The 23,694-nt window shown below is 43.7% G+C and overlaps 1 protein-coding gene across 10 annotated transcripts in view; it reads left to right on the top strand.

Annotated features, from left to right (window-relative positions):
• STPG2 (sperm tail PG-rich repeat containing 2) overlaps positions 1-23,694 on the top strand; it is a 407,796-nt gene that overhangs the window by 32,106 nt on the left and 351,996 nt on the right. For 9 of the 10 annotated variants that reach the window (XM_073340745.1, XM_073340746.1, XM_073340744.1 and 6 more), the window contains one exon: positions 8,989-9,100. The exons of the other annotated variant lie outside the window; for it this stretch is intronic. In XM_073340745.1, coding sequence (XP_073196846.1) covers positions 8,989-9,100 — 112 coding nt within the window. The remainder of the gene's footprint in view (positions 1-8,988; positions 9,101-23,694) is intronic. 10 annotated transcript variants of the gene reach the window in all.

Genomic DNA, 23,694 nt, shown 5'->3' with positions numbered 1-23,694 from the left:
TCTTACTCCACTTATTAGCTTGTCACTAACTTCCTAATCTGCTATATAAGGAACCCTGTTCTTTAAATTTATTATGATATTTAAAAAATGAATTTGTGCCTGCTCCTTTACTGTGTTGTGACTGAGAAACTGCTTAAGTCCTTTATCTCCTGGCATATGAAAAAGAAAGTTTGTACATTAGCCCTTAATTTAAAAATGACTTTCAATGGTATTTAGGTGCCTAACCTGCATAGGCACTTCTGTAAATCCCATTTGGTGCCTATATGCATCTTTAGATATCTAAATACATTTGTAAATCTGGCCCTAAGTGCCTAAATCAATTTTGAAAATGGGACTAAGTATATGTCTATGCTACAGGGGCACAGCTATGGTGTTGCAGCTCTACCACAGTACCACTCTAGTGCAGACGCTTCCTACATTAATGGAAGGGACTTTCCATCAGTGTAGTTAATTCTCTTCTCTGAGGGGCTGTAACTAGGTCACTGGAAGAATTAATCTGCTGATGTAGCTATATCTACACCAGAAATTAAGTGGACCGAAGTACATTGCACAGAGTGTAGACCATGCTGTAGGCTCCTAAGTCTCTTAGCCCTGGTGTCCACTACAAGTTTAGGTCGAATTTAGCCGCGTTAGAGCAATGTAACTCTGCACCCATCCACACAACAAAGCCATTTTTGTCGACTTAAAGGGCTCTTAAAATCGATTTCTGTACTCCTCCCTGACGAGGGGTTTAGTGCTGAAATCAACATCACCGGGTCGAATTTGGGGTAGTGTGGACGCAATTCAACAGTTTTGGCCTCCGATATTGCTCCATTGTGACTGCTCTGGACAGCACTTCCAACTCAGATGCACTAGCCAGGTACACAGGAAAAACACCAGGAACTTTTGAATTTCATTTCCTGTTTGGCCAGTGTGGTGAGCTCATCAGCAGAGGTGACCATGCAGTCCCAGAATCATAAAAGAGCTCCAGCATGGACCCAACAGGAGGTACTGGATCTGATTGCTGTATGGGGAGATGAATCCATGCTATCAGAACTCCGTTCCAAAAGAGGTTATATTTGAAAAAATCTCCAAGGGCATGATGGATAGAGGCTATAGCAGGGACCTGCAGCAGTGCCGCATGAAAATTAAGGAGCTTAGGCAAGGCTACCAAAGAGGCAAACGGCTGCTCTGGGTCAGAGTCCCAGACATGCCACTTCTATAATGAGCTGCATGCAATTCTCGGGGGTTCCTCTACCACTACCCCACCCCTGTCCATGGACACCTGCAAGGGGGGATGAGGATTTTGGGGTGAGGAAGATGAGGAGGAGGAGGAGTATAGTGCACAACAGGCAAGTGGAGAAACCATTCTCCCTGACAGCCAGGAACTGTTTATCACCCTGGAGCCAATACCCTCCCAAGGCTGGCTTCCAGACCATAAAGCTGGAGAAGGCACCTCTGGTGAGTGTACCTTTGTAAATATAATACATGGTTTAAAAACAAGCATGTTTAATGATTAATTTGCCCTGAAGACTTGGGATGCATTCGCGGCCAGTACAGCTACTGGAAAAGTCTGTTAATGTGTCTGGGAATGGAGCAGAAATCCTCCAGGGACATTATTAAGGGGACATTCAGAGGTACTGTTCCTGCTGGGCTGTTTGCCTGTGGCTGAAAAGAAATCATCCCCACTTTTAGCCACACGGTGTTGGGGGAAGCCTGTTCATGCTGAACTATTCGTGTTTGGCTGCTAGGGATCTTCCCTGATACTAGTCACGTGGTGGGAGGAGGGGTGAAGCTATCATCCCAGAGAATTGGGTGTGTGTGTGTGAGGGGGTTAGTTGGGTTTGTGCTGCACATTAACCCGAAAACCGTAGCTCCTCCTTTTAAATGGCCAACCCAACGGGTGCTTGGTATGGGAAAGGAGGGCGCTGCTGTTTGAAACCATTCCCACATGTTGTGAAGATTGAAGAAGCCAAAAGACTGTGGCTTACCATGGCTGCCTGCAAGCTGAATTTGGTTGCCTGGCCCTGTGTGTGTGATCTCTCACACTAAACTGGCAGGCCCTCAATATAAGAGGCAAAATGCGAACTTGTACTGAAAGCACATGTGCTATGTAATGTTAACAGCTTGGTTCACCATGAAAGGGTCCACCCGTTGTTCTCTAAAATGTGTCTTTTTAAATTTAATAAGATGATAAAGTAAAAAGAAAACGGTACAGAGTTTAAGCATAGAAGTTTCTGGTTATCAGGGAATAAGGTACAGATTATCAAGGGGTGCGAAATTCAGTTTAGGAACGGATGGCGTAAGGAATACATAATCGGCAATCTCCCCGATTGGGGGTAAAAGTTTAACGGGTCAAAGTACAGACATTGAGATATGGGGGTATGTTGTTCATATAATGACTATGTTCAGGTGTGGAGTTTAATGAGTGGATACGATGATGAGGATGGATTTACCCTCATTTGGTGGGATTTAATGTTCAGTGAGTTTATGGTTCCAGTTCATATGGTCCAATGGAAAAAGTCTCTCAGTCCCTTTCTCATAGTTGATGCACGATGTCGTACTGGCTCACACCTCCTGTTACTGTTGGTGGCCGGTGATGTGTTCAATGTAGATGTCCCTGGACCATCGGGTGGTGTCCGAGACCATGAGGTGCTGCATGAGCCGTGCGTAGCATTGACTGATCCCACAGGTCCGCAGCACATGCTCGTTGCAGGGGTCCCAAGCGCCCAGGGCTCCGACAATTAGGGCTTCCATCTGCACGTCGTAGCCCTTCGCTCTCAGGGTGTCGGCCAGGGGGGCGTATTTTTCCAGCTTACGAGCTCGGGCTTCGCGGAAGGCTAGGGTCCTGTTCTCAAAGGAGACCATGACATTGACGAGGATGATCTTTTTTTGGGCCTCGTCGGTGACTACCATGTCAGGTCGCAACTGGCTGTCAGTACCTGGGATGGCGCAGTTCACGGTGACCTCCCCCAGGCGCGGTGCGATGGCTTTCACCAGGCAGTTCTGGATGGCATTGTGGTGCAGCTGCCAGGCTCTGGAGTGGGGCTTGCAGCTGCACAGGAGGTGGGGCAGGGTCTCATTGGAGTAGCCGCACTTCCCACAATGCTTGTCTCGGTTCCCGTGGCGGATGGCTCCGTTGAGCGGGATGCAGTTGAGCCGGGCACGGATGAACTGCCAGTCGGTGAAATGGGTGAAGCCGCCCCTGGTGAGGAAGTTGTTGCTGGCGTCCCACTTGCTGGTCCCACTGCTCGAAGGCTTTACCCTGTTCTGGTTTACGCTTCAGGGTTTCCATGTACAGTGAGTGGATGGCTGCCTTCAGGGTCCTCTCCAGCATGCCCCTGGTGCTTGGGGTGATGATGTTGTTGTCGTTGGACCTGATCTGCGGTACCAGGACACCCAGCTCCTGGTGCTCCTCGCACCACTCCCAGCGACAGCCGATGCGCTTCCCCAGATGATGCGTGGCATTGCGAGCGTGGGACCACAGTGAAGCGATGTTGCGTCCATCCCGTCTGAATTCGCCATCCAGGTAACCGCTCAGGAAGGTGGTGGTGTCTTGGTTGGAGGGGGCTCTGCCGATCCGCTTCTTTGTTGCGTCATGGAGGGCATTTGCTGCGATGTTCCTTACTGTCAAGGTTCCTCCCCCACTCTGAACTCTAGGGTACAGATGTGGGGACCTGCACGAAAACCTCCTAAGCTTACTTTCACCAGCTTAGGTTAAAACTTCCCCAAGGTACAAATTAATTTTGTCCTTTGTCCCTGGATCTCCACTGCCACCACCAAACTCTAACTGGGTTTACTGGGAAACGTAGTTTGGACACGTCTTTCCCCCCAAAATCCTCCTAACCCTTGCACCCCACTTCCTGGGGAAGGTTTGGTAAAAATCCTCACCAATTTGCATAGGTGACCACAGACCCAAACCCTTGGATCTGAGAACAATGAAAAAGCATTCAATTTTCTTGCAAGAAGACTTTTAATAGAAGTAAAGAAATCACCTCTGTAAAATCAGGATGGTGGATACCTTACAGGGTAATTAGATTCAAAACATAGATAATCCCTCTAGGCAAAACCTTAAGTTACAAAAAGGACACACAGACAGGAATAGTCATTCTATTCAGCACAGTTCTTTTCTCAGCCATTTAAAGAAATCATAATCTAACACATACCTAGCTAGATTACTTACTAAAGTTCTAAGACTCCATTCCCGGTCTATCCCCAGCAAAAGTAGCACACAGACAGACACAGACCCTTTGTTTCTCTCCCTCCTCCCAGCTTTTGAAAGTATCTTGTCTCCTCATTGGTCATTTTGGTCAGGTGCCAGCGAGGTTACCTTTAGCTTCTTAACCCTTTACAGGTGAGAGGATTTTTCCTCTGGCCAGGATGGATTTTAAAGGGGTTTACCCTTCCCTTTATATTTATGACACTTACAATGGCGTTGGGACACATCAGCAGGCAGAAGGCGTGGGTGATCACCACGATGTGACACAGGTCGCCCATGCAGGCCCATTGGCACCACCATGCCTGTGGCCAATGTAGACCAGCTCATTGCTGGCTCTCTGCGGAAGGAACAGCCACTTCTTCACCAGCTGCCGGACAATCTTGTCTGCCTTGTTGAGGGGTACCTCCGCCACAGCGGATCCCCTTAGGATGAACGAGATGCAGGGGATCAGGAAGGTGTTCAGAGCATTTATCTTCTGTCATGGTGCTAGCAGGGAGGTGTCGATCTTGGCGGCGGAAACGGAAACCCGTCGGCGTGCCGAGGTACTGGTACGCCTGCCCCTTTGCCAGGGGGATGACGGGCTCGCCCTGGATCTGGAACCCTGTCATCTGCACCAAGTCTCTTTTGCTGCCGTCAATGTGGAGAGTTGCACACTTCTTTGCATTGAAGCGGAGCCCCATCCAATTGGCAGCTCGACTGGTGGCATCTAGCATACGTTTGAGGTTCCCTGGGTCATCTGCAGTCAGGACCAGGTCATCCACGTAAGCCAGAATGCTCACCCTCTCACCGTGGAGGTTGAAGCCATCTGTGCCATTGGAGATCGCTCGCAGCAACGGCTCCATGGCGAGGTTAAAGATGATGGGGCTGAGGGGACAGCCCTGCTTAATTCCGCTCCGGATTGGGATCTCGGCGGTTTCCCCTTTGACCGAGCGAATGGTGGTGATGCATCCCTCATACACCTCTCGGATTACACGAAGGAAGTTCTCTGGCACTACTCTCCTTTTTTTTTTCCTCCCGCAGCTGCAAATATTTCAACACTCCCCCTATCATCTCTGTCCCAGAGGCTAGTGAAGATAAGAAGGTGAAAAAAACGCACTCGTGATGAAATGTTCTCTGAGCTCATGCAGTCCTCCCGCACTGAAAGAGCTCAGCAGAATGCGTGGAGGCAAACAATGGCAAAGTCCAGGAAAGCGTTAAATGAATGCGATGAGAGGAGCATGATGAGAGGAGGCAGGATGGAATGCTGAGGCTAATGGGGGAGCAAACTGACATGCTCCGGTGTGTGGTGGAGCTGCAGGAAAGGCAGCAGGAGCACAGACCTCTGCTGCAACCCATGTGTAACCGCCTGCCCTCCTCTCCAAGACGCCCAAGAACGCCCAAGACGTGGGTTGGGGGGTGGGGCTCCAGGCACCCAACCACTCCACCCCAGAGGAGTGCCCAAGCAACAGAAGGCTGGCATTCTATAAGTTTTGAAGTGCAGTGTGGCCTTGTCCTTCCCTCATCCACCACCCCACCTGGTGCTTCTCTCCTCCTCGACCCTTCCTGGGCTACCTTGACAGTTATCCCCCTATTTGTGTGATGAATTAATAAAGAATGCATGATTTTGAAACAACAATGACTTTATTGCCTCTGCAAGTGGTGATCGAAGGGGGGAGGGCAGTTGGCTTACAGGGAAGTAGAGTGAACCAAGGGGGGGTGGGTTTTCATCAAGGAGAAACAAACAGAACTGTCACACTGTAGCCTGGCCAGTCATGAAACTGGTTTTCAAAGCTTCCCTGATACGCAGCACGCCCTGCTGTGCTCTTCTAATTGCCCTGGTGTCTGGCTGCACATAGTCAGCAGCCAGGTGATTTGCCTCAACCTCCCACCCCACCATAAACGTCTCCCCCTTACTCTCACAGATATTGTGGGCGCACAGCAAGCAGCAATAACAATGAGAATATTGGTTTTGCTGAGGTCTAACTGAGTCAGTAAACTGCGCCAGCGCACTTTTAAAGGTCCAAATGCACATTCTAGCACCATTCTGCACTTGCTCAGCGTATAGTTGACTAGCTCCTGACTACTGTCCAGGGAGCCTGTGTATGGCTTCATGAGCCAGGGCATTAAGGGGTAGGCTGGGTCCCCAAGGATAACTATTGGCATTTCATCATCCCCAACAGTTATTTTCTGGTCTGGGAAGTAAGTCCTTTCCTGCAGCTGTTCAAACAGACCAGAGTTCCTGAAGATGCGAGCGTCATGTACCTTTCCCGGCCATCCCACTTTGGTGGTGGTGAAACGTCCCTTGTGATCCACCAGTTCTTGCAGCACCATTGAAAAATACCCCTTGCGGTTTACGTACTGGCTGCCCAGGTGGTCTGGTCCCAAGACAGGGATATGCGTTCTGTCTATTGCCCCACCACAGTTAGGGAATCCCATTGCAGCAAAGCCATCCACTATGACCTGCACATTTCCCAGAGTTACCCTTGATAGCAGCAGTTCAGTGATTGCATTGGCTACTTGGATCACATCAGATTTGCCCGCTCCAAATTGATTCCCGACTGACCAGTAGCTGTCTGGCTTTGCGAGCTTCCAGAGGGCTATCACCACTCGCTTGTGAACTGTGAGGGCTGCTCTCATCTTGGTATTCTTGTGCTTTAGGGCAGGGGAAAGCAAGTCACAAAGTTCCTTGAAAGTGCCCTTACGCATGCGAAAGTTTTGCAGCCACTGGGAATCATCCCAGACCTGCAACGCTATTCAGTCCCACCAGTCTGTGCTTGTTTCCTGGGCCCAGAATCGATGTTCCACGGCATGAGCCTGCCCCATTGCCACCAGGATGTCCAAATTACCGGGGCCCGTACTTTGAGAGAAGTCTGTGTCCATGTCCTCATCACTCTCGTCATTGCGCTGCTGTTGCCTCCTCGCCTGCTTTTGCAGGTTCTGGTTCTGAACATACTGCAGGATAATGCCAAGGTGTTTACAATGCTCATAACTGCCGCTATGATCTGAGCGGGCTCCATGCTTGCCGTGGTATGGCATCTGCAGGAGAGCAGAGTTGCAGCGGAAGCGGTGGCTGACAACGGATGCCACAAGAATAGATATTTATAGAGAACAACGAGAGGATCTGCAAGGTGGATTCAGGAGAGCAGAGTTGTAGCGGAAGCGGTGGAGGATGATGGTTAGCACCGCGCACATTTCCTGAGGAAGAACACACGTACCCGGAAGCCCGTGACAGACAGCATGGAGAAATTCGCTATTGAGACAATAGCAGCGGAGCAGAGTTGCAGAGGAAGTGGTGGATGACTACGGTTAGCAGTCCTACTACACCATCTGCTGAAAGCAGTATGGCATCCGCATGGAAAAAAGGCGTGAAACGATTGTCTGCCATTGCTTTCATGGAGGGAGGGGCAATTGATGACATGTACCCAAATCCACCCACAACAATATTTTTGCCCCATCAGGCATTGGCAGCTTAACCCAGAATTCCAGGCTGCAGGAACTGTGGGATAGCTACCTACAGTGCTCTGCTCCGTAAGTTGACGCTAGCCATGGTAGTGAGGATGCACTCTGCTGACTTAATGTCCTTTGTGTGGACACACACAATCGACTGTGTAAAATCAATTTCTAAAAATCGACTTCTGTAATATCGACCTAATTTCGTAGTGTAGACATACCCTTAGACACTTGATCTTTTTTCTTTTTTAACCCTCTATCTGGTACTTATAGGGCAGAAACTAACCTGAGATATGCATATTCAGTTCACATTGAAGTCAGTCAGTATTTATGGATGGGCTTTGAGGGCAGAATTTGTCTGAGTGGTCTAATGTTTATCTTTTTCTGCAGGTAGGCTTAAGTTTTAATTTTATAAAGAGTGAACTTTAATGCGTGATGGGCTTAAGCATGTACTTCATTGTTTTCTTGAATCGTGGCCTGTGTGTTTAGAATTTTAGAATGTACTTAAAATTAAACCTGTGCTTAAATGATCTGCTGAATAAGGGCCAGGTAATAATATCTGCCATAGAATTTTCAGTTTTAAGACTGATGCTTGATGAAATGGTGAATTGATTAGGAAGTGGTAGAGATTAATATTTACAGCTAATTTTAACATTCCTTAGCTACAGGTTGATTGGTGTTAATCTGCTAGTCAAGTATCTATCATGATTTAATCATTTTCCAGCCTTCTGTAGGCCTCTTGGAATGCCAGGCAAGAGGATGACATTTTAAGTAACCAATAGAAATAATTTTATCTTTTTTAAGTGCCTTTCCTTGAAATCTGTGCCTCTCTATATTTAAATTATAAAGCGGTTCTCTTCTGAGCATTGCTACTATTAAAATACTGAGAGGCTTTTGAATTTTAATGAGTTTGTGCTATAAAGAGGCAGATCTTGTCAGGTTACAGTATTAAATCTCCAGTTAAAGTAAGAACCTTATAAGTCACTTGAGGCTTTGTTTTTCAATGTACATATATCTCATAGGACAGAAACCCTAACTTGTCTGGCCTTTGATTTTTAGCTTTTTCTCCTTTGCATTGTTGTTCGACTCAACCGGTGATAATTACTACATAGTTTTGAATATGAAAAAGTAACAAATCAAAATTAGTGAAATATGATTTGTGTGGGTTCTGCAGGTTTACAGTGTAATTGTACCATATGTTTATACACTCCCATTCGTGAGTAATCCTGGCTTTCATTAAATATTACAAACAGCAGCTGTTTGTTTTATAGTCAAAGGACAAAAGGCTTTCACTATGCGTATTTACATGTTCAGGCATTTAAAACTGAAGACTCATAAATCTCTCTTTAAACTTTCTAAAGGGAAAGTGCACTGCATTATGAGAATGTCAACATCAAAAAGGAAGACAAGAAAAAATATGAACCCTACGTCCCACGGTATCATGAAGTAATAGTATTACAGGAAGAAAAGAAGGTAATGCCAGTTCAGCTATTTACTAGTCTATAACAAATAATTTATTGTGGGATTGAAACCCTGGGATTTGAAGATTGTATAGACAGAATGAACAAAGAGATTGTAATTTATATTGAAATATGAAAGAAGACTTTCTTGATGAAAAATCAGTAGCCTGTTCATTGAGCTTTTAGCTCTCACATTTGATTTCTTCCTTTTGCCTTTTCTTAAAAGTTGCCTTACAGCAGGCAAAATATTTTATTTGAAGGGACACAAGCTTTTTGTTCTTATTGCTAAAAATAATGAAAGGGAAAATATGTTTAAACTGATCTTTTTTGGAATGGTATGGCAAACCTTAAATTAGATGATTAGTAATCATTACTCATCTTAGAAGTCAGCAAGATCCACTAAATATACTTGCACTTTAAAATAAATTTAGAAGGTTAATTAGAAAAATACCTTTTGTTATTCTTTTGGCTTTCTTTGAAATGTTTTTGAAGTTAATACATAGAATTTTGTAAATCTTTTGTTTTGCATTGCAGAATATTTGAGCCCTTAGAGATGCATGTGGAAAGAAAAAAGGAAAGTTGAACTAAAACCAATTATATTAATTTTAACTGTTTATTCTTAGAATCACAGAATTGGAGGGGGCTTTGAGAGGTCAACTAGTCCAGTCCTCTACACTCAAGGCAGAACTAAATATTATCTAGACCATCCCTGACAGGTGTTTGTCCAACCTGCTCTTAAAAGTCTCCAATGATGGAGATTCCACAGAGTCCCTAGACTATTTATTCCAGTGCTTAACCACTCTGACAGGAAGTTTTTCCTAATGTCCAATCTAAACTGCCCTTGCTGCAATTTAAGCCCATTGCTTCTTCTCCTATCCTCAGAGGTTAAGAACAACAATTTTTCTCCCTCCTCCTTGTAACAACCTTTTATGTATTTGAAAACTGTTGTCATGTCCCCTCTCTTTTCCAGACTAAACAATCTTCCCTCATAGGTCATGTTTTCTAGACCTTTAATCATTTCTATTGCTCTTCTCTAGACTTGATGCAATTTGTCCACATCTTTCCTGAAATATGGTGCCCAGAAGTGGACACAATACTCCAGTTGAGGCCTAATCAGCACCGAGTAGAGTGGAAGAATTACTTCTTGTGTCTTGCTTACTATACGCCTGATAATGCATCCTAGAATGATGTTTGCTTTTTTTTGCCACAGCATTACATTGACTCTCATTTAGCTTGTGATCCAGTATGACCCCCGGATCCCTTTCCACAGTACTCATACCTAGGCAGTCATTTCCCATTTTGTATGTGTGCAACTGATTGTTCCTTCCTAAGTGGAGTACTTTGCATTTGTCCTTATTGAATTTCATCCTGTTTACTTCAGACCATTTCTCCAGTTTGTCCAGATCATTTTGAATTTTAATCCTATCCTCCAAAGCGCTTGCAACCCCTTCCAGCTTCATATAATCTGCACACTTTATAAGTGTACTCTCTATTCCATTGTTTAAATAATTGATGAAGATATTGAACAGAACTGGACCCAGAACTGATCACTGAAAGACCCCACTCGATATGCACTTTCAGCATGACTGTGAACCACTGATAACTGTTCTCTGGGAATGATTTTCCAACCAGTTATGCACTCACCTTATAGTAGCTCCATCTAGGTTGTATTTCCCTTGTTTGTTTATGAGAAGGTCATGTGAGACAGTATCAAAAGCCTTACTAAAGTCAAGATATATCACATCTACCACTTCCCCCAATCCACAAGGCTTGTTACCCTGTTAAAGAAAGCTATCAGATTGGTTGACACGATTTGTTCTTGACAAATCCATGCTGACTCTTATTTATCACCTTATTATCTTCTAGGTGTTTGCAAATTGATTGCTTAATTATTTGCTCCATTATCTTTCCGGGTACAGAAATTAAGCTGACTGATCTGTAATTCCTCGGGTTGTCCTTATTTCCCTTTTTATAGATGGGCACTATATTTGCACTTTTCCAGTTTTTTGGAATGTCTCCCGTCTTCAATGACTTTTCAAAGATAATTGCTAATGGCTCAGATATCTCCTCAGTCAGTTCCTTGAGTATTCTAGGATGAATTTCATCAGGCCCTGGTGATTTGAAGACCTCTAACTTGTCTAAGGAATTTTTGACTTGTTCTTTCCCTATTTTAGACTCTGATCCTACCTTGGTAAAAGTTATTTGCTTTATTTCTAAATTTGCTTACACAGTGTGTTTATGCTTTCAGAGATCATTTTGAAAATTATAAATGCATTTTAGCATTGTGCTCATTTTTGAGTAGATGCATACTTATTAAGGAGACTTGCATATGTACTAGGTGCACCTAAACATTTTCTACTGTTTTTCAAATATTCGACTGGTTTGAGAAAGATTTCCTGTACAGATATAATAGGAAATAGCAATAGAACCAGTGAAAGCTTTCAAATGATAAAAAAAATTGTGTGCTCCCTATAAGTCTACTGATATGACCTAGTTTGTATAAAGAAAAGGAGGACCTGTGGCACCTTAGAGACTAAAAAATTTATCTGAGCATAAGCTTTCGTAAGCTACAGCTCACTTCATCGGATTGTATAGTTTGTATAGTTAGTCTAAGTTTGAGATTAGATTTATCATATATGAGGATAACACATATATACCATAAAGTCATTTTTTCCAGAGCTTTGGAAGAAGCTAGGATAATTGATCCTTATTGTAATCAATTATAACTATCCAGAACTGCGTTCTTTAGTGAAGCAAAACTCCCCTGGCAGACGTGCCAACCCTGTTTTTTTCTCCTTAAACTGTCAGTTTTCACTACCTTTGCACATATGTGGGAAAACCCTTAGTCTTCAGGGAAATCTCCCTCTGACTATCCTTTCCTATTCTCCCACCTTCAGGGGAAAGAGAGCCAATCAAAGCTGCTGAATGTGTGCATTATAAAGAACTCTGAAATAAATCCAGTAGATTCTGCAAAGATATTTGAGTTAGGATGCAATATAGGAACAATGGGGTTCATGTTAGGAAGGTTTGGGCACTAGAGGCACTTGGGTGGATTTTTATCGGAGAACACTTATTACGTGGAATAAAGTATCAAGATGATTAACAGGAGCAGTTGGTTTTTAAAAAAGAATGAAACAAATTGTGCTTTTATGCACATGAAAGGGTGGATGGAGTGAGGCTTTGCTAGTTTTTTTGTTAATGTCCAAGTAACATAAAATTATGTAGGGCTCTACTGTAGGGCGTCATAAGTTTGAAAATGTTTATACTTAGTTACAGTGCTGAGAGGGAAACAGTATTTTTAACCAGAAAACCTTTCAATTTAAGCCTCTTGCGATCAAGATTGCTTCGTTATTGTTCAATGGGATGCCATCTGTCCAATTTTTACCCAGATAGTCTGGTTTTTGGTTTTAGTTTTCGGGGACCCAGCAACCCTAAATGGCACCCAAACCAAAAGTCTGGTTACCGCAGGGCAGGGGGAAGCACTGGGTCATTAACCTGCGCCAGGCCCTGCTTAGTCGCAGCTGCCTCCTACCTGCAGGCAGACTCCTTGAGATGATCTGGGGGGAGATGGGGTGGGGCAATTGGGTCTGGGCCTTGTGGGAAGAGGCAAAGCAGGGGTGGGGCTTTGGGGGGAAGAGGTGGAGCAGGGGTGAGGTATTGGGGGTCCAGTTACCAGCAATTAGAAAGGTAGCAACCCTAATTGCACAGGGCCCCTTTGAGGTGTAAGTACAGGCATAAATCTGCAAAAGCCGTTTGCTATATCATCTTGAAGTAATGAGATCATGTTGCAAAGATCTGACTTACGTCAGGCCACAGTTTCTCATGTAGGATTGTCCCATGCTGTTTCTGAAGGGGAAGTTAATAACTTAGATCCTTATCCTGCAAACACTTATTCAAGTGTGTAATGTTAAGCACATACTTAAGTGTAAAAACTGGGCCTTAATTCCCAGTTCAGTGGGACTTCATACAGGAGTAAGAGTATGTCTGGGTCAGAGCCCTTAGAAATCATGGATGGCTTTTATGATTTAGCAACTGCAAAGATCGTAAGAAAACAAATCCATGAAAGCTAAACTGAATCTCATGGAATGTTAGCTGTGGGAGAAAAATATTCTAGCATTGGGCCCCTTAGTGAAAGTGAGATCTGTAGATTGCTAAAACACTTCTGTTCAAATGACTGCTGTCATTGCTCTATAGTGTCTGAGTTGCCAATGGTAAACCATAGTCTCCTGCCTATTTTTTTTTTTTTGGCAGTTCTGAGGCAAAGGGAGTGGATAAGGGGAGCATAGGTGCTATAAGTGAATAGTCTTTATTTGTGCACTTCAGCCTGGGAGATTTTAGTGACTATATTCCAAAATTCCAAACTGAATTTATAAACATTTTGTGTGTACGCTGGGGCATTACAGTAAAAAAAAATCTAGAAATAAGTACAAATTTTACCCATACAAATTGTATCCTAAAATACTCTATAGTATTTGAAAACATAAGATGATGGACAATATATATTTTAAATGACAGAAAATGGTGCTGTAAAGATATTGCATGATGAAAAGAGAGAAGTATAGAAAAATTTTCCAAATGTCAAGATTTGCAAAGAGGGCAGTTATTATACGAAAGGGGACAAAACATTTTTTTTTGCATGTGGATTGTCAGAGAGTTGTTAAAATTAAATCTTAGTCCTCTGTACACCGTAAAATTCGGAGGTCTGGCTTAGAGTTGCTGGACTCCCTCCATATATAAAGCAATGGTTGTTCTCATTTTGAAGCAAAATAGAAATGCTGTTCTCAAAAATTATGAATTTTAATGAAGATGTGGTTCTTGATATATGCCCTAAACCATCTGGAAGGAAGCACAGTTAGCATAAAATGGCAGCTTAGCTGAAATATTTTGAAAGCATTGTTACAAAATATAACTTGGACCATGATTGAACGATTAAACTACTGAATAACTTAGAGAACTATATATTTAGATTTTGGGTTTACCTAGTGGGAAAAAAAGCTGAACCAATGTTTCTTTTATTCAATATTAAACCATAGAGACCATAGCGATACTGTAAATTGAGTGAATTAAAGGGGATGCACTATCATTATCACTCTATCTGAATTACATGATTAAAAAAACCTCTTTGATGGTCTGACGCAGGGAGGCAAGTAGAGAATGGGATACTTAAACTATGAAGTCAGCAAATCCTAAATTTTCTGAATTTGAGCTCCATGATACAAGCATAGAGGAAGGAGCTAACAGGAATCAAGCAACCAATTTTGGTTGAAAATGTTGGAGTCTGCAAATTCAGTATCCTGCAAGGCTCCACATACTCCCTTCAGTAGAAGATCTATATTTTTTGGAATGGCCATTTGCTAGCTACTCACTTTCTATGCAAAATCAAGAAAAGGGAAATGAAAATAAATCAGGAGTCAGAAGCTGCAGGGGAATTAAGTGGAACATAACTAGAAAAGAACTCCATCATAAATATACCAAAACAGAAGGGAATGCTTAGTGATAGGCACCAATGGCTCTGTCCTGTGATCTTTTTGTCATGGAGGTGCCAGTTGTGGCTCCATACTCAAGATTGGATTGAGTTTTGCACACAAAGTAGCGATGCAGTTAATATGTGTAAAAGTAGAGCATTGCCTCCCCAAAATTATAGCATTTACTCTTTGAATACAGAATTAATGTTGTGAGAATTTATAAGTAAATCTGTTAAGTTAGGAATTAAAATTAATTTAAAAAGAGGGTCCTTAAAAATAACACCTTGTATCAAACCTTTTTGTGGTATATAATCTTAATAACAGAATGACAGACTCTTCAAACTTCATAAATATTAAAATTCATGGCAATCTTGTGTACAGATTGTATTTAATGAATTTTTTAGGGTTAATTGTCAGTTTCTCCCAGCAGAGGCAGAAGAAAAATGTTCTACTACAGAGACTTGCATGAAGAACTGTCCACTTTCAAAATAGTGGAGTATTCCGCTCAGTCTCATGACACCATAGGGAAACAACATCTTCCCTAAGGGTCCCTTGGCTTCCATATCCTTGGGAACAATAGGAAATGGTGTGGCCATCTTGAAAGAGACCAATCTTGTGAATTTCTTTTGAAGGAGATTTTAATTAACAGCCTCCACTGAGAGAGAAACCTTCAGTCATGAAAAATAATGGCAACCAATGACTATTTAAAATATTTATAATATTTATTTAACATATGTTTCATGCTATGGCAGTCTTGGATGATGACTCAGCACATGTTTGTTTTAAGAACACTTTCACAGCAGATTTGACAAAATGCAAAGAAGGTACCAATGTGAGATTTCTAACGATACATACAGCACTCACCCCAAGGTTTAAGAATCTGAAGTGCCTTCCAAAATCTGAGAGGGCCGAGGTGTGGAGAATGCTTATAGATGTCTTAAAAGAGTAATACTCAGATGCGGAAACTACAGAACCCAAAGCACCAAAAAAGAAAATCAACCTTCTCCTGGTGGTATCTGACTCAGATGATGAAAATGAACATGCGTCGGTCTGCTCTGCTTTGGATCGTTGTTGAGCAAAACCTGTCGTCAGCATGGAAGCATGTCCTCTGGAATGGTGGTTTAAGCAGGAAGGGACATATAAATCTTTAGTGCATTTGGCACTTAAATATCTTGCGACGCTGGCTACAATAGTGCCATGAGAATGTCTGTTCTCACTTTCAGGTGATGTAAACAAGAAGAGAGCAGCATTATCGCCTGCAAATTGTAAATAAACTTGTTTGTCTGAGCGATTGTCTAAAGTAGGACTGAATGGACTTGTAGACTCTAAAGTTTTATATTGTGTTTTTGTTACATAACTGCATTCAAAAAATAAATCTACATTTATAAGTTACTTGTTCATGATAAAGAGATTGCACTACAGTATGTGTATTAGGTAAATTGAAATATACTATCTTTTGTTTTTTACAGTGCAAATATTTGTGATCAAAAATATAAAGTGAGCACTGTACACTTTGTATTCTGTGTTGTAATTGAAATTAATATATTTTAAAATATAGAAAACATCCAAAAATATTTAAATAAATGATATTCTATAATTTAACCATGCAATTAGTTTTTTTAATCGCTTGACAGCCCTACTACAAAGTTAAGTCAACATAAGGCAGCTTATGTTGACCTAACTATGGAGGTGTATACACTGCAATGCTCCTCCTGCCGCTTTAACTCTCCTGCTACATCAAAATAAAAAAGGCATAGTGCTTAAGATGACGTAGTTAAAGTACACAGTTTCAGTGTAGACACTGCATTGCTTACGTTGCCCTAAGTGGCCTCCAGCAGGTGTCCCACAATGCCCATTGTGACAACTCTGGTCACCAGTTTGAACTCCGCTGCCCTGCAGCCAGGTACACAGGCATGTGCCCCTCCCCCATTAAAGCCCAGGGAATTTTTGAAATTGCTCTTCCTGTTTGCTTGGTGTGGACAGCTCACAAAGCATCTGCCCAGCTTACCATGCTGACTCCCTGTAGCAAATCTGCTCCTGCCTGGAGTACATCGGAGGTGGTGGATCTGCTGGGTCTGTGGAGAGGAGGAGGCTGTGCAGTCACCGCTCCATGCAAGCTCCAGGCAGATTGCTTGTGGCATGGAGGAGAAAAGGCACAATAGGGACATGCAGCAGTGCCGTGCAAAAATCAAGGAGCTAAGGCAGGCGTACGAGAAGGCAAGGGAGGCCAATAGTCTCTCCGGTGTTGCTAAAGCCATGCCACTTCTACAAGGAGCTGCACTACATCCTTGGCGTTAACCCAACCTCCACTTTCAAGAGCCCTGTGGATACATCAGTGGGGGGCCTGGAGACAGTGGTCAGCTGAGTGAACCCCGAGGACAACATCATGGACAGGGAAGTGGAGTTGGAGGAGGATGAGGGATAGGCGACAGGGACATCCAGTGGCATGGTGAGCCAGAACCTCTGTTTAACTCCTGAGGGGTCTAGCTCGTCCCAGCACTCCTGCTCTGGTGCATGTGATGCAGGAGAGGGAAGCTCTGGTAAGCACTCATTGTGCTTTGATATTGCAGAGAAACGTGAGGTAATGCTCTGTTTTTTTAGTCAGGGTAGAAAAAGGATTGAAATAACCGAAACAGGTACAGTTTGTATCTGCTTCTCATTCCCCTGTTGAGGCAGAGGGGGCACTGCAGAAAAGTTTGTTTATGCACACGGTATGCCCCGGAAATCCTCCATAGAGATTTCTAGGAAACTTTCCTGGAGGTACTCTGCAATCTTATGCCGAAGTTTCTTGGGAGGGCTGCCCTGTTTCTTCCCCCACAGTAGGAAACTGCCACTTCTGCGGGCACCATAAGAGCATATAAGTGAGCAGCTTACAGATCTAGTTGGCAGCCGCACTCATGCAGGAGCTGCATCCTTGCATCTTCGGTTACTGTCAGGAGCAAGATATCGACTGTTATCATGCCCCACCCCCATGGAAAATGGTGCCACTATTCAGAATAGTAGCCCTCTGATAAGGAGATGAAGCAAGAGAAGTAAAGAAGACATGTTCCAGAAGGTGCTGCAATGCTCGGGTGCTTCAGATTGCAAGCAGAGAGCATGGAGAGAGGCTATCAATGTAAATCTGCAAATGGATAGGAAATGGGCAGGAGCAGATGATAAAGCTGCTCAGGGAGCAAACAGACATGCTGAGGTCCCTGACTGTGAACTGCAAACAGAACACATCTGCGCTCACCTTCCCTGCAGGCCCTACAGAGCTGCTTTCAATGTCCTCCCCCTCACTCCCACATTCCTTGCATGTTCCAGGGTTGTCGCGGTGCCCCAGGCTCTCCACCCTGATGGGGATGTTTCACAATGACAGCTGGACATACACCCAGCTGTGAGAGCCTCACTGACAAATGTGCTCTTGGTTTTCATGTTCCTTCCAGAAGATAGAAATGTTTGCACTGGTGTTTAATAAAAATATAATTATAGAAAGTGAATGAATCTTTGTCTCCTACATACAGTCATTGCTGCTAAAATTCATACACCATGCCAGTTGGTGCATTTGCATTGTTAAATTACCGCACATACATAAGTCATTACAGGGTTCACTCTTCGGTGCAAGAAAACAATACTTGGCTCAATGCATTACAGAAAACCCACGTTACTGTGACTCATTGCCAAAATGCTCCTTTAAAGCCTCCCTGATTCAGATAGCTCCCCGTTGAGCCCCTCTAACAGCCCTGGAATTTGGCTGCCAATCCACCTCAGTGCTCCATCTTTGTGGAAACATCTTCCCTTAGTTTCACAAATGTTGTGTAGAGCACAGCAGGCTGCTATGACCATGGAAACATTTTCCTCATTGAGGTCTAACCTGCCAAAGACAGCACCAGTATCCCTTAAAGTGGCCAAAGGCACATTCAACAGTCATTCTATTCTTGCTGAGCCTTTGGTGAGGGGCCTTGTCAAAGGCTTTCTGAAAGTTCAAGTACACGATATCCACTGAATCACCCTTGTCCACCTGTTTGTTGATTCCTCCCTTCAAAAAATTCTAGTAGATTGGTGAGGCATGATTTCCCTTTACAAAAGTCATGTTGACTCTTCCCCAACAAATTATCTTCATCTATGTGTCTGATAATTCTTTTCTTTACTATAGTTTCAATCAATTTGCCTGATACTGGTTGCCAGGAATGACTCTGGATCCTTTTAAAAAAATTGGTGTCATATTAACTATCCTCCAGTCATTGGTACAGAAGCTGATTTTAGTGATAGGGTACTGTGACAAAGGGTACTCTACCTTGGTGGGTCTTGCGCTTATTGGCGGATTTTCTCGCCTTGGAGCTTCACGGCAGCCCTCAGCTTGGCCGTTTTTCTGAATTCACAGTCCAGGTCGACTCCTCCTGAGTCTGAACAGGAGTTGGGAGGATTTAGGGTGAACCCGGTCCCGCCCTCTACTCCGGGTTCCAGCCCAGGGCCCTGTGGAATGCAGCTGTCTAGAGTGGCTCCTGGAACAGCTGTGCGACAGCTACAACTCCCTGGGCTACTTCCCCATGGCCTCCTCCCAACACCTTCTTTATCCTCACCATAGGACCTTCCTCCTGGTGTCTGATAATGCTTGTACACCTCAGTCCTCCATCAGTCCGCGTTCTCACTCTCAGCTCCTAGTGCCTCTTGCTCCCATCTCCTCACACGCACACCACAAATGGAAGTGAGCTCCTTTTTAAAACCCAAGTACCCTGATTAGCCTGTCTTAATTGATTCTAGCAGCTTCTTGATTGGCTGCAGGTGTTCTAATCAGCCTGTCTTAATTGTCTCCAGAAGGCTCCTGATTGTTCTGGAACCTTCCCTGTTACCTTACCCAGGGAAAAGGGACCTACTTAGCTTGGGGCTAATATATCTGCCTTCTATTACTCTCCTATAGCCATCTGGCCCGACCCTGTCACAGTACATACCACAGTTAATAGTTCTGCAATTTCATATTTGAGTTTCTTCAGAACTCTTGGGTGAATACCCTCTGATTCTGGTGACATATTACTGTTTAATTTATTAACTCTTAATTTATCCAAAACCTCTTCTATTGACACCTCAATCTGGGATAGTTCCTCAGATTTTTTACCTAAAAAGAATGGCTCAGGTGTGGGAATCTCCGTGGCATCCTCTGCAGTGATGAAATGTGCATTGGATTGAGCTGGGTTCTACCCTTGGCTCTGCCACAGATTCCTAAGTAATGTTTGGGAAGAATAACATAATGCACAAAGAGACCACGTTAAGGTTGAGTTCCAGCATTTCCTAATAATTGAGTAATTTGCAACCTCTGTTTTTTAACATGATTTTTTTGTACATAATAAAGAATATGCATAAGCTTTTACTAGAATAGTGCAGAGTACTTTGTCATATGTCCTTAAATTACTGTTTAAATAGATTTAGTTTGTTTGTACTTTTAACATTCATAGCCATTCAAGCTTATTGTATCGGTAAACATAGAAATGGCAAAAATAGTTTTAAAAAGGATTAAATATTTGTTACCTGGGAATTTTACATCCAAAGGCACCTACAGATATTTGGTTTGTTTTATGAACACTTTCTCCTTTCGCTATGAAAATTATGTTATGATACTTCTCTTCAGTGTACAGTATGAGATTTTAACTTCCTTATGGTAACTTGCTTTTGAACCAGAGCTGCATAAAATTTCTTTGAACTCAGTATAGATATGGTAAGATTTCACTAGATGGCGCCAATACTTAGGAATGACTTGGAGATCATCAGTAATGAAAGAGAGCTTCTTTTTTGCATTATTGTTTGTTTCTTAGGTATTTGTGCATGGAGCTAATCTGAAATTAAACTGCACATCCCGTGGTTTGATTAATGTCAAATAAAATGCCTTTTCTACCTAGAATTTATTAAAACATTGCTATATATAGTAAGGGAAGTAAAAAGAGAGCAATACTTTAGTTTAAAAGAAGGTTGCAAAAGTGTTTTCCTTTGCAGAAGGCCATTTTCAGGTACTGAAAAGCTGTCAAGCTTTTGTCTTGTGGGCTGAAATATAGCCTGGTGGTTCTCAGCCAGGAGAGGATATTTCTGTAATGGTTGAGTACAAATGATTCAGCCATTTTTAAGGGCAAAAAGAGTGGGAGAAAAATATATTATGTCATTTAAAAAAAAAAAGCTGCACTCTTTTCTTTGACCATGTCTAGTGCCTTAACAATAGGTGATATGAACTTGAAATTTGGCATTATATAGACCCCCCCAATTCAATAAAGTACATAAGTGTATGTGAAACTTCAAGCACACAAGTAGTCCCATTCATTGCAATAGGACTATTCATATACTAAAATTACACCAAAGCTTAAGTGCTTTTCTGAATCAGGGCCATAGTGTCTAGATTGAAGAGTTGACTTTTGGTGGTGTGGTGATCTGCTTGGATTTGGCTGAGCTATAAGGGTTTAAAACTACACAAATTTGTGCATTTGTATTGGTTTTCATGTGATAAACGATCTTCTAATGCTTCATTAGCACATGTTTTATTGCATGGGTGCATATTTAAGGAAGGTGTGTGGGGAATGAAGTGAGGCTGTCTTCCATATGATCTGAAATGGTGCATAGAGGAATGAGACGGGTATGAAGGAGCCCTGCCTTCTCTTAGGCCTTGTCTACACTACGAAATTAGGTCGAATTTATAGAAGTTGGTTTTGTAGAAAGTGGTTTTATACAGTTGATTGTGTGGGTCCCCACACAAATGCTCTAAGTGCATGTAGTCAGCGGAGTGTGTCCACAGTACCGAGGCAACCATCGACTTCTGGAGCGTTGCACTGTGGGTAGCTATCCCACAGTTCCCGCAGTCTCTGCCGCCCATTTGAATTCTGGGTAGAAATCCCAGTGCCTGATGGGGCTAAAACATTGTCGCAGGTGCATATCGTCAGGCCCCCCTTCCCTGCCTTCCTCCATGAAAGCAAGGGCAGACAATCATTTTGCGCCTTTTTTCTTGAGTTACCTGTGCAGATGCCATACCACGGCAAGCATGGAGCCCGCTCAGCTCACCGTCACCTTATGTCTCCTGGGTGCTGGCAGACGCGGTACTGCATTGCTACACAGCAACAGTTTATTGCCTTTTGGCAGCAGACAGTGCAGTATGACTGGTAGCTGTCGTCAACGTAGTCCAGGGTCTCTTTTAACCGACCTCGATGAGGTCGGGGCACCTGGGCAAACATGGGAGTGACTCAGCCAGGTCATTTTCCTTTTAAGCTTCATCTCACGGCGATTGAGTCCTACTAGCAGTGCACTGTCTTTTAATCTGCCACCAGCAGAAGACGATGGCCAGCAGTCATACTGCACCGTCTTCCGCCGAGCAGCTAGGCGATGATGATGGCTCACGATCATACTGCACAGTCTGCTGCCAGCAAGATGTATAAAGGTAGATGAAGTGGATCAAAACAAGAAATAGACTAGATTTATTTTGTATTCATTTTCTCCTCCCTCGCTCCGTGAAATCAACGGCCTGCTAAACCCAGTTTTGAGTTCTATCCTTGAGGTTTTGAGTTCTATCCTTGAGGGGGCCATTCTGTTTCTCGCAAAGCCACCCCCTTTGATGATTTTAATTCTCTGTAAGCCAACCCTCCACCAGAGCAATGGCAAACAATCGTTTCGCGCCCTTTTCCCTGGATTGCCCAAGCAGGAGCAGACGCCGTAGCACAGCAAGCATGGAACCTGTTCAGCTCACCACAGCAGTTATGACCATTGTAAACATATCGTGCATTATCGTGCAGTGTATGCAGAACCAGCACCTGAAAAACCAGGCGAGGAGGCGACTGCAGCGCGGTGATGAGGACATGAACACACTTTTCTCTAAAACTGCATTCCCCTGCAATTTGGAGATCATGGTGTTAATGGGGCAGGCTCATGCTATGGAACACCGATTCTGGGCCTGGGAAACAAGCACAGAGTGGTGGGACTGCATAGTGTTGCAGGTCTGGGATGATTCCCAGTGGCTGCAAAACTTGCGCATGCGTAAGGGCACTTTCATGGAACTTTGTGACTTGCTTTCCCCTGCCCTGAAGTGCAAGAATACCAAGATGAGAACAGCCCTCACAGTTCACAAGCGAGAGGCAATAGCCCCGTGGAAGTTTGCAATGTCAGACAGCTACCGGTCAGTCAGGAATCAATTTGGAGCAGGCAAATCTACTGTGGGGGTTGCTGTGATGCAAGTAGCCAACGCAATCACTGAGCTGCTGCTATCAAAGGTAGTGACTCTGGGAAATGTGCAGGTCATAGTGGATGGCTTTGCTGCAATGGGATTTCCGAACTGTGGTGGGGCGATAGACGGAACACGTATCCCTATCTTGGGACTGGACCACCAGGGCAACCAGTACGTAAACCGCAAGGGGTACTTTTCAGTGGTGCTGCAAGCACTGGTGGATCACAAGGGACATTTCACCAACATCAACATGGGATGGCCGGGAAGGGTTCATGACGCTTGCGTCTTCAGGAACTCTGGTCTGTTTAAACGGCTGCAGGAAGGGATTTACTTCCCAGAGTAGAAAATAACTGTTGGGAATGTTGAAATGCCAATAGTTATCCTTGGGGACCCAGCCTACCCCTTAATGCCCTGGCTCATGAAGCCGTAGACAGGCACCCTGGACAGCAGTCAGGAGCTGTTCAACTATAGGCTGAGCTAGTGCAGAATGGTGGTACAGTGTGCATTTGGACGTATAAAGGGTCACTGGTGCAGTTTACTGACTCACTCAGACCTCAGCGAAACCAATATTCTCATTGTTCTTGCTGCTTGTTGTGTGCTCCACAATCTCTGTGAGAGTAAGGGGGAGATATTTATGGTGGGGTGGAAGGTTGATGCAAGTTGCCTGGCCGCTGAATACACACAGCCAGACACCAGGGCTGTTAGAAGAGCACAGCAGGGCGTGCTGCGCATCAGAGAAGCTTTGAAAACCAGTTTCATGACTGGCCAGAGTACTGTGTGACACTTCTGTTTGTTTCTCCTTGATGAAAATCAGCCCCCTTGGTTGACTCTAATTCCCTGTAAGCCACCCGCCCTCCCACCTTCGATCACAGCTTGCTTGCAAAGGAAATAAAGTCACTATCATTTAAAAAACATATGTTCTTTATTAATTGATTATAAAAACAGGGAGATAACTCACAAAGTATCCCAGGT

Source organism: Lepidochelys kempii, chromosome 4 (assembly GCF_965140265.1).
Source record: "Lepidochelys kempii isolate rLepKem1 chromosome 4, rLepKem1.hap2, whole genome shotgun sequence".
Lineage (NCBI taxonomy): Eukaryota > Metazoa > Chordata > Testudines > Cheloniidae > Lepidochelys > Lepidochelys kempii.
Note: the sequence above shows the minus strand (reverse complement) of the source record. Positions and strands in the feature narration are given on the sequence as shown.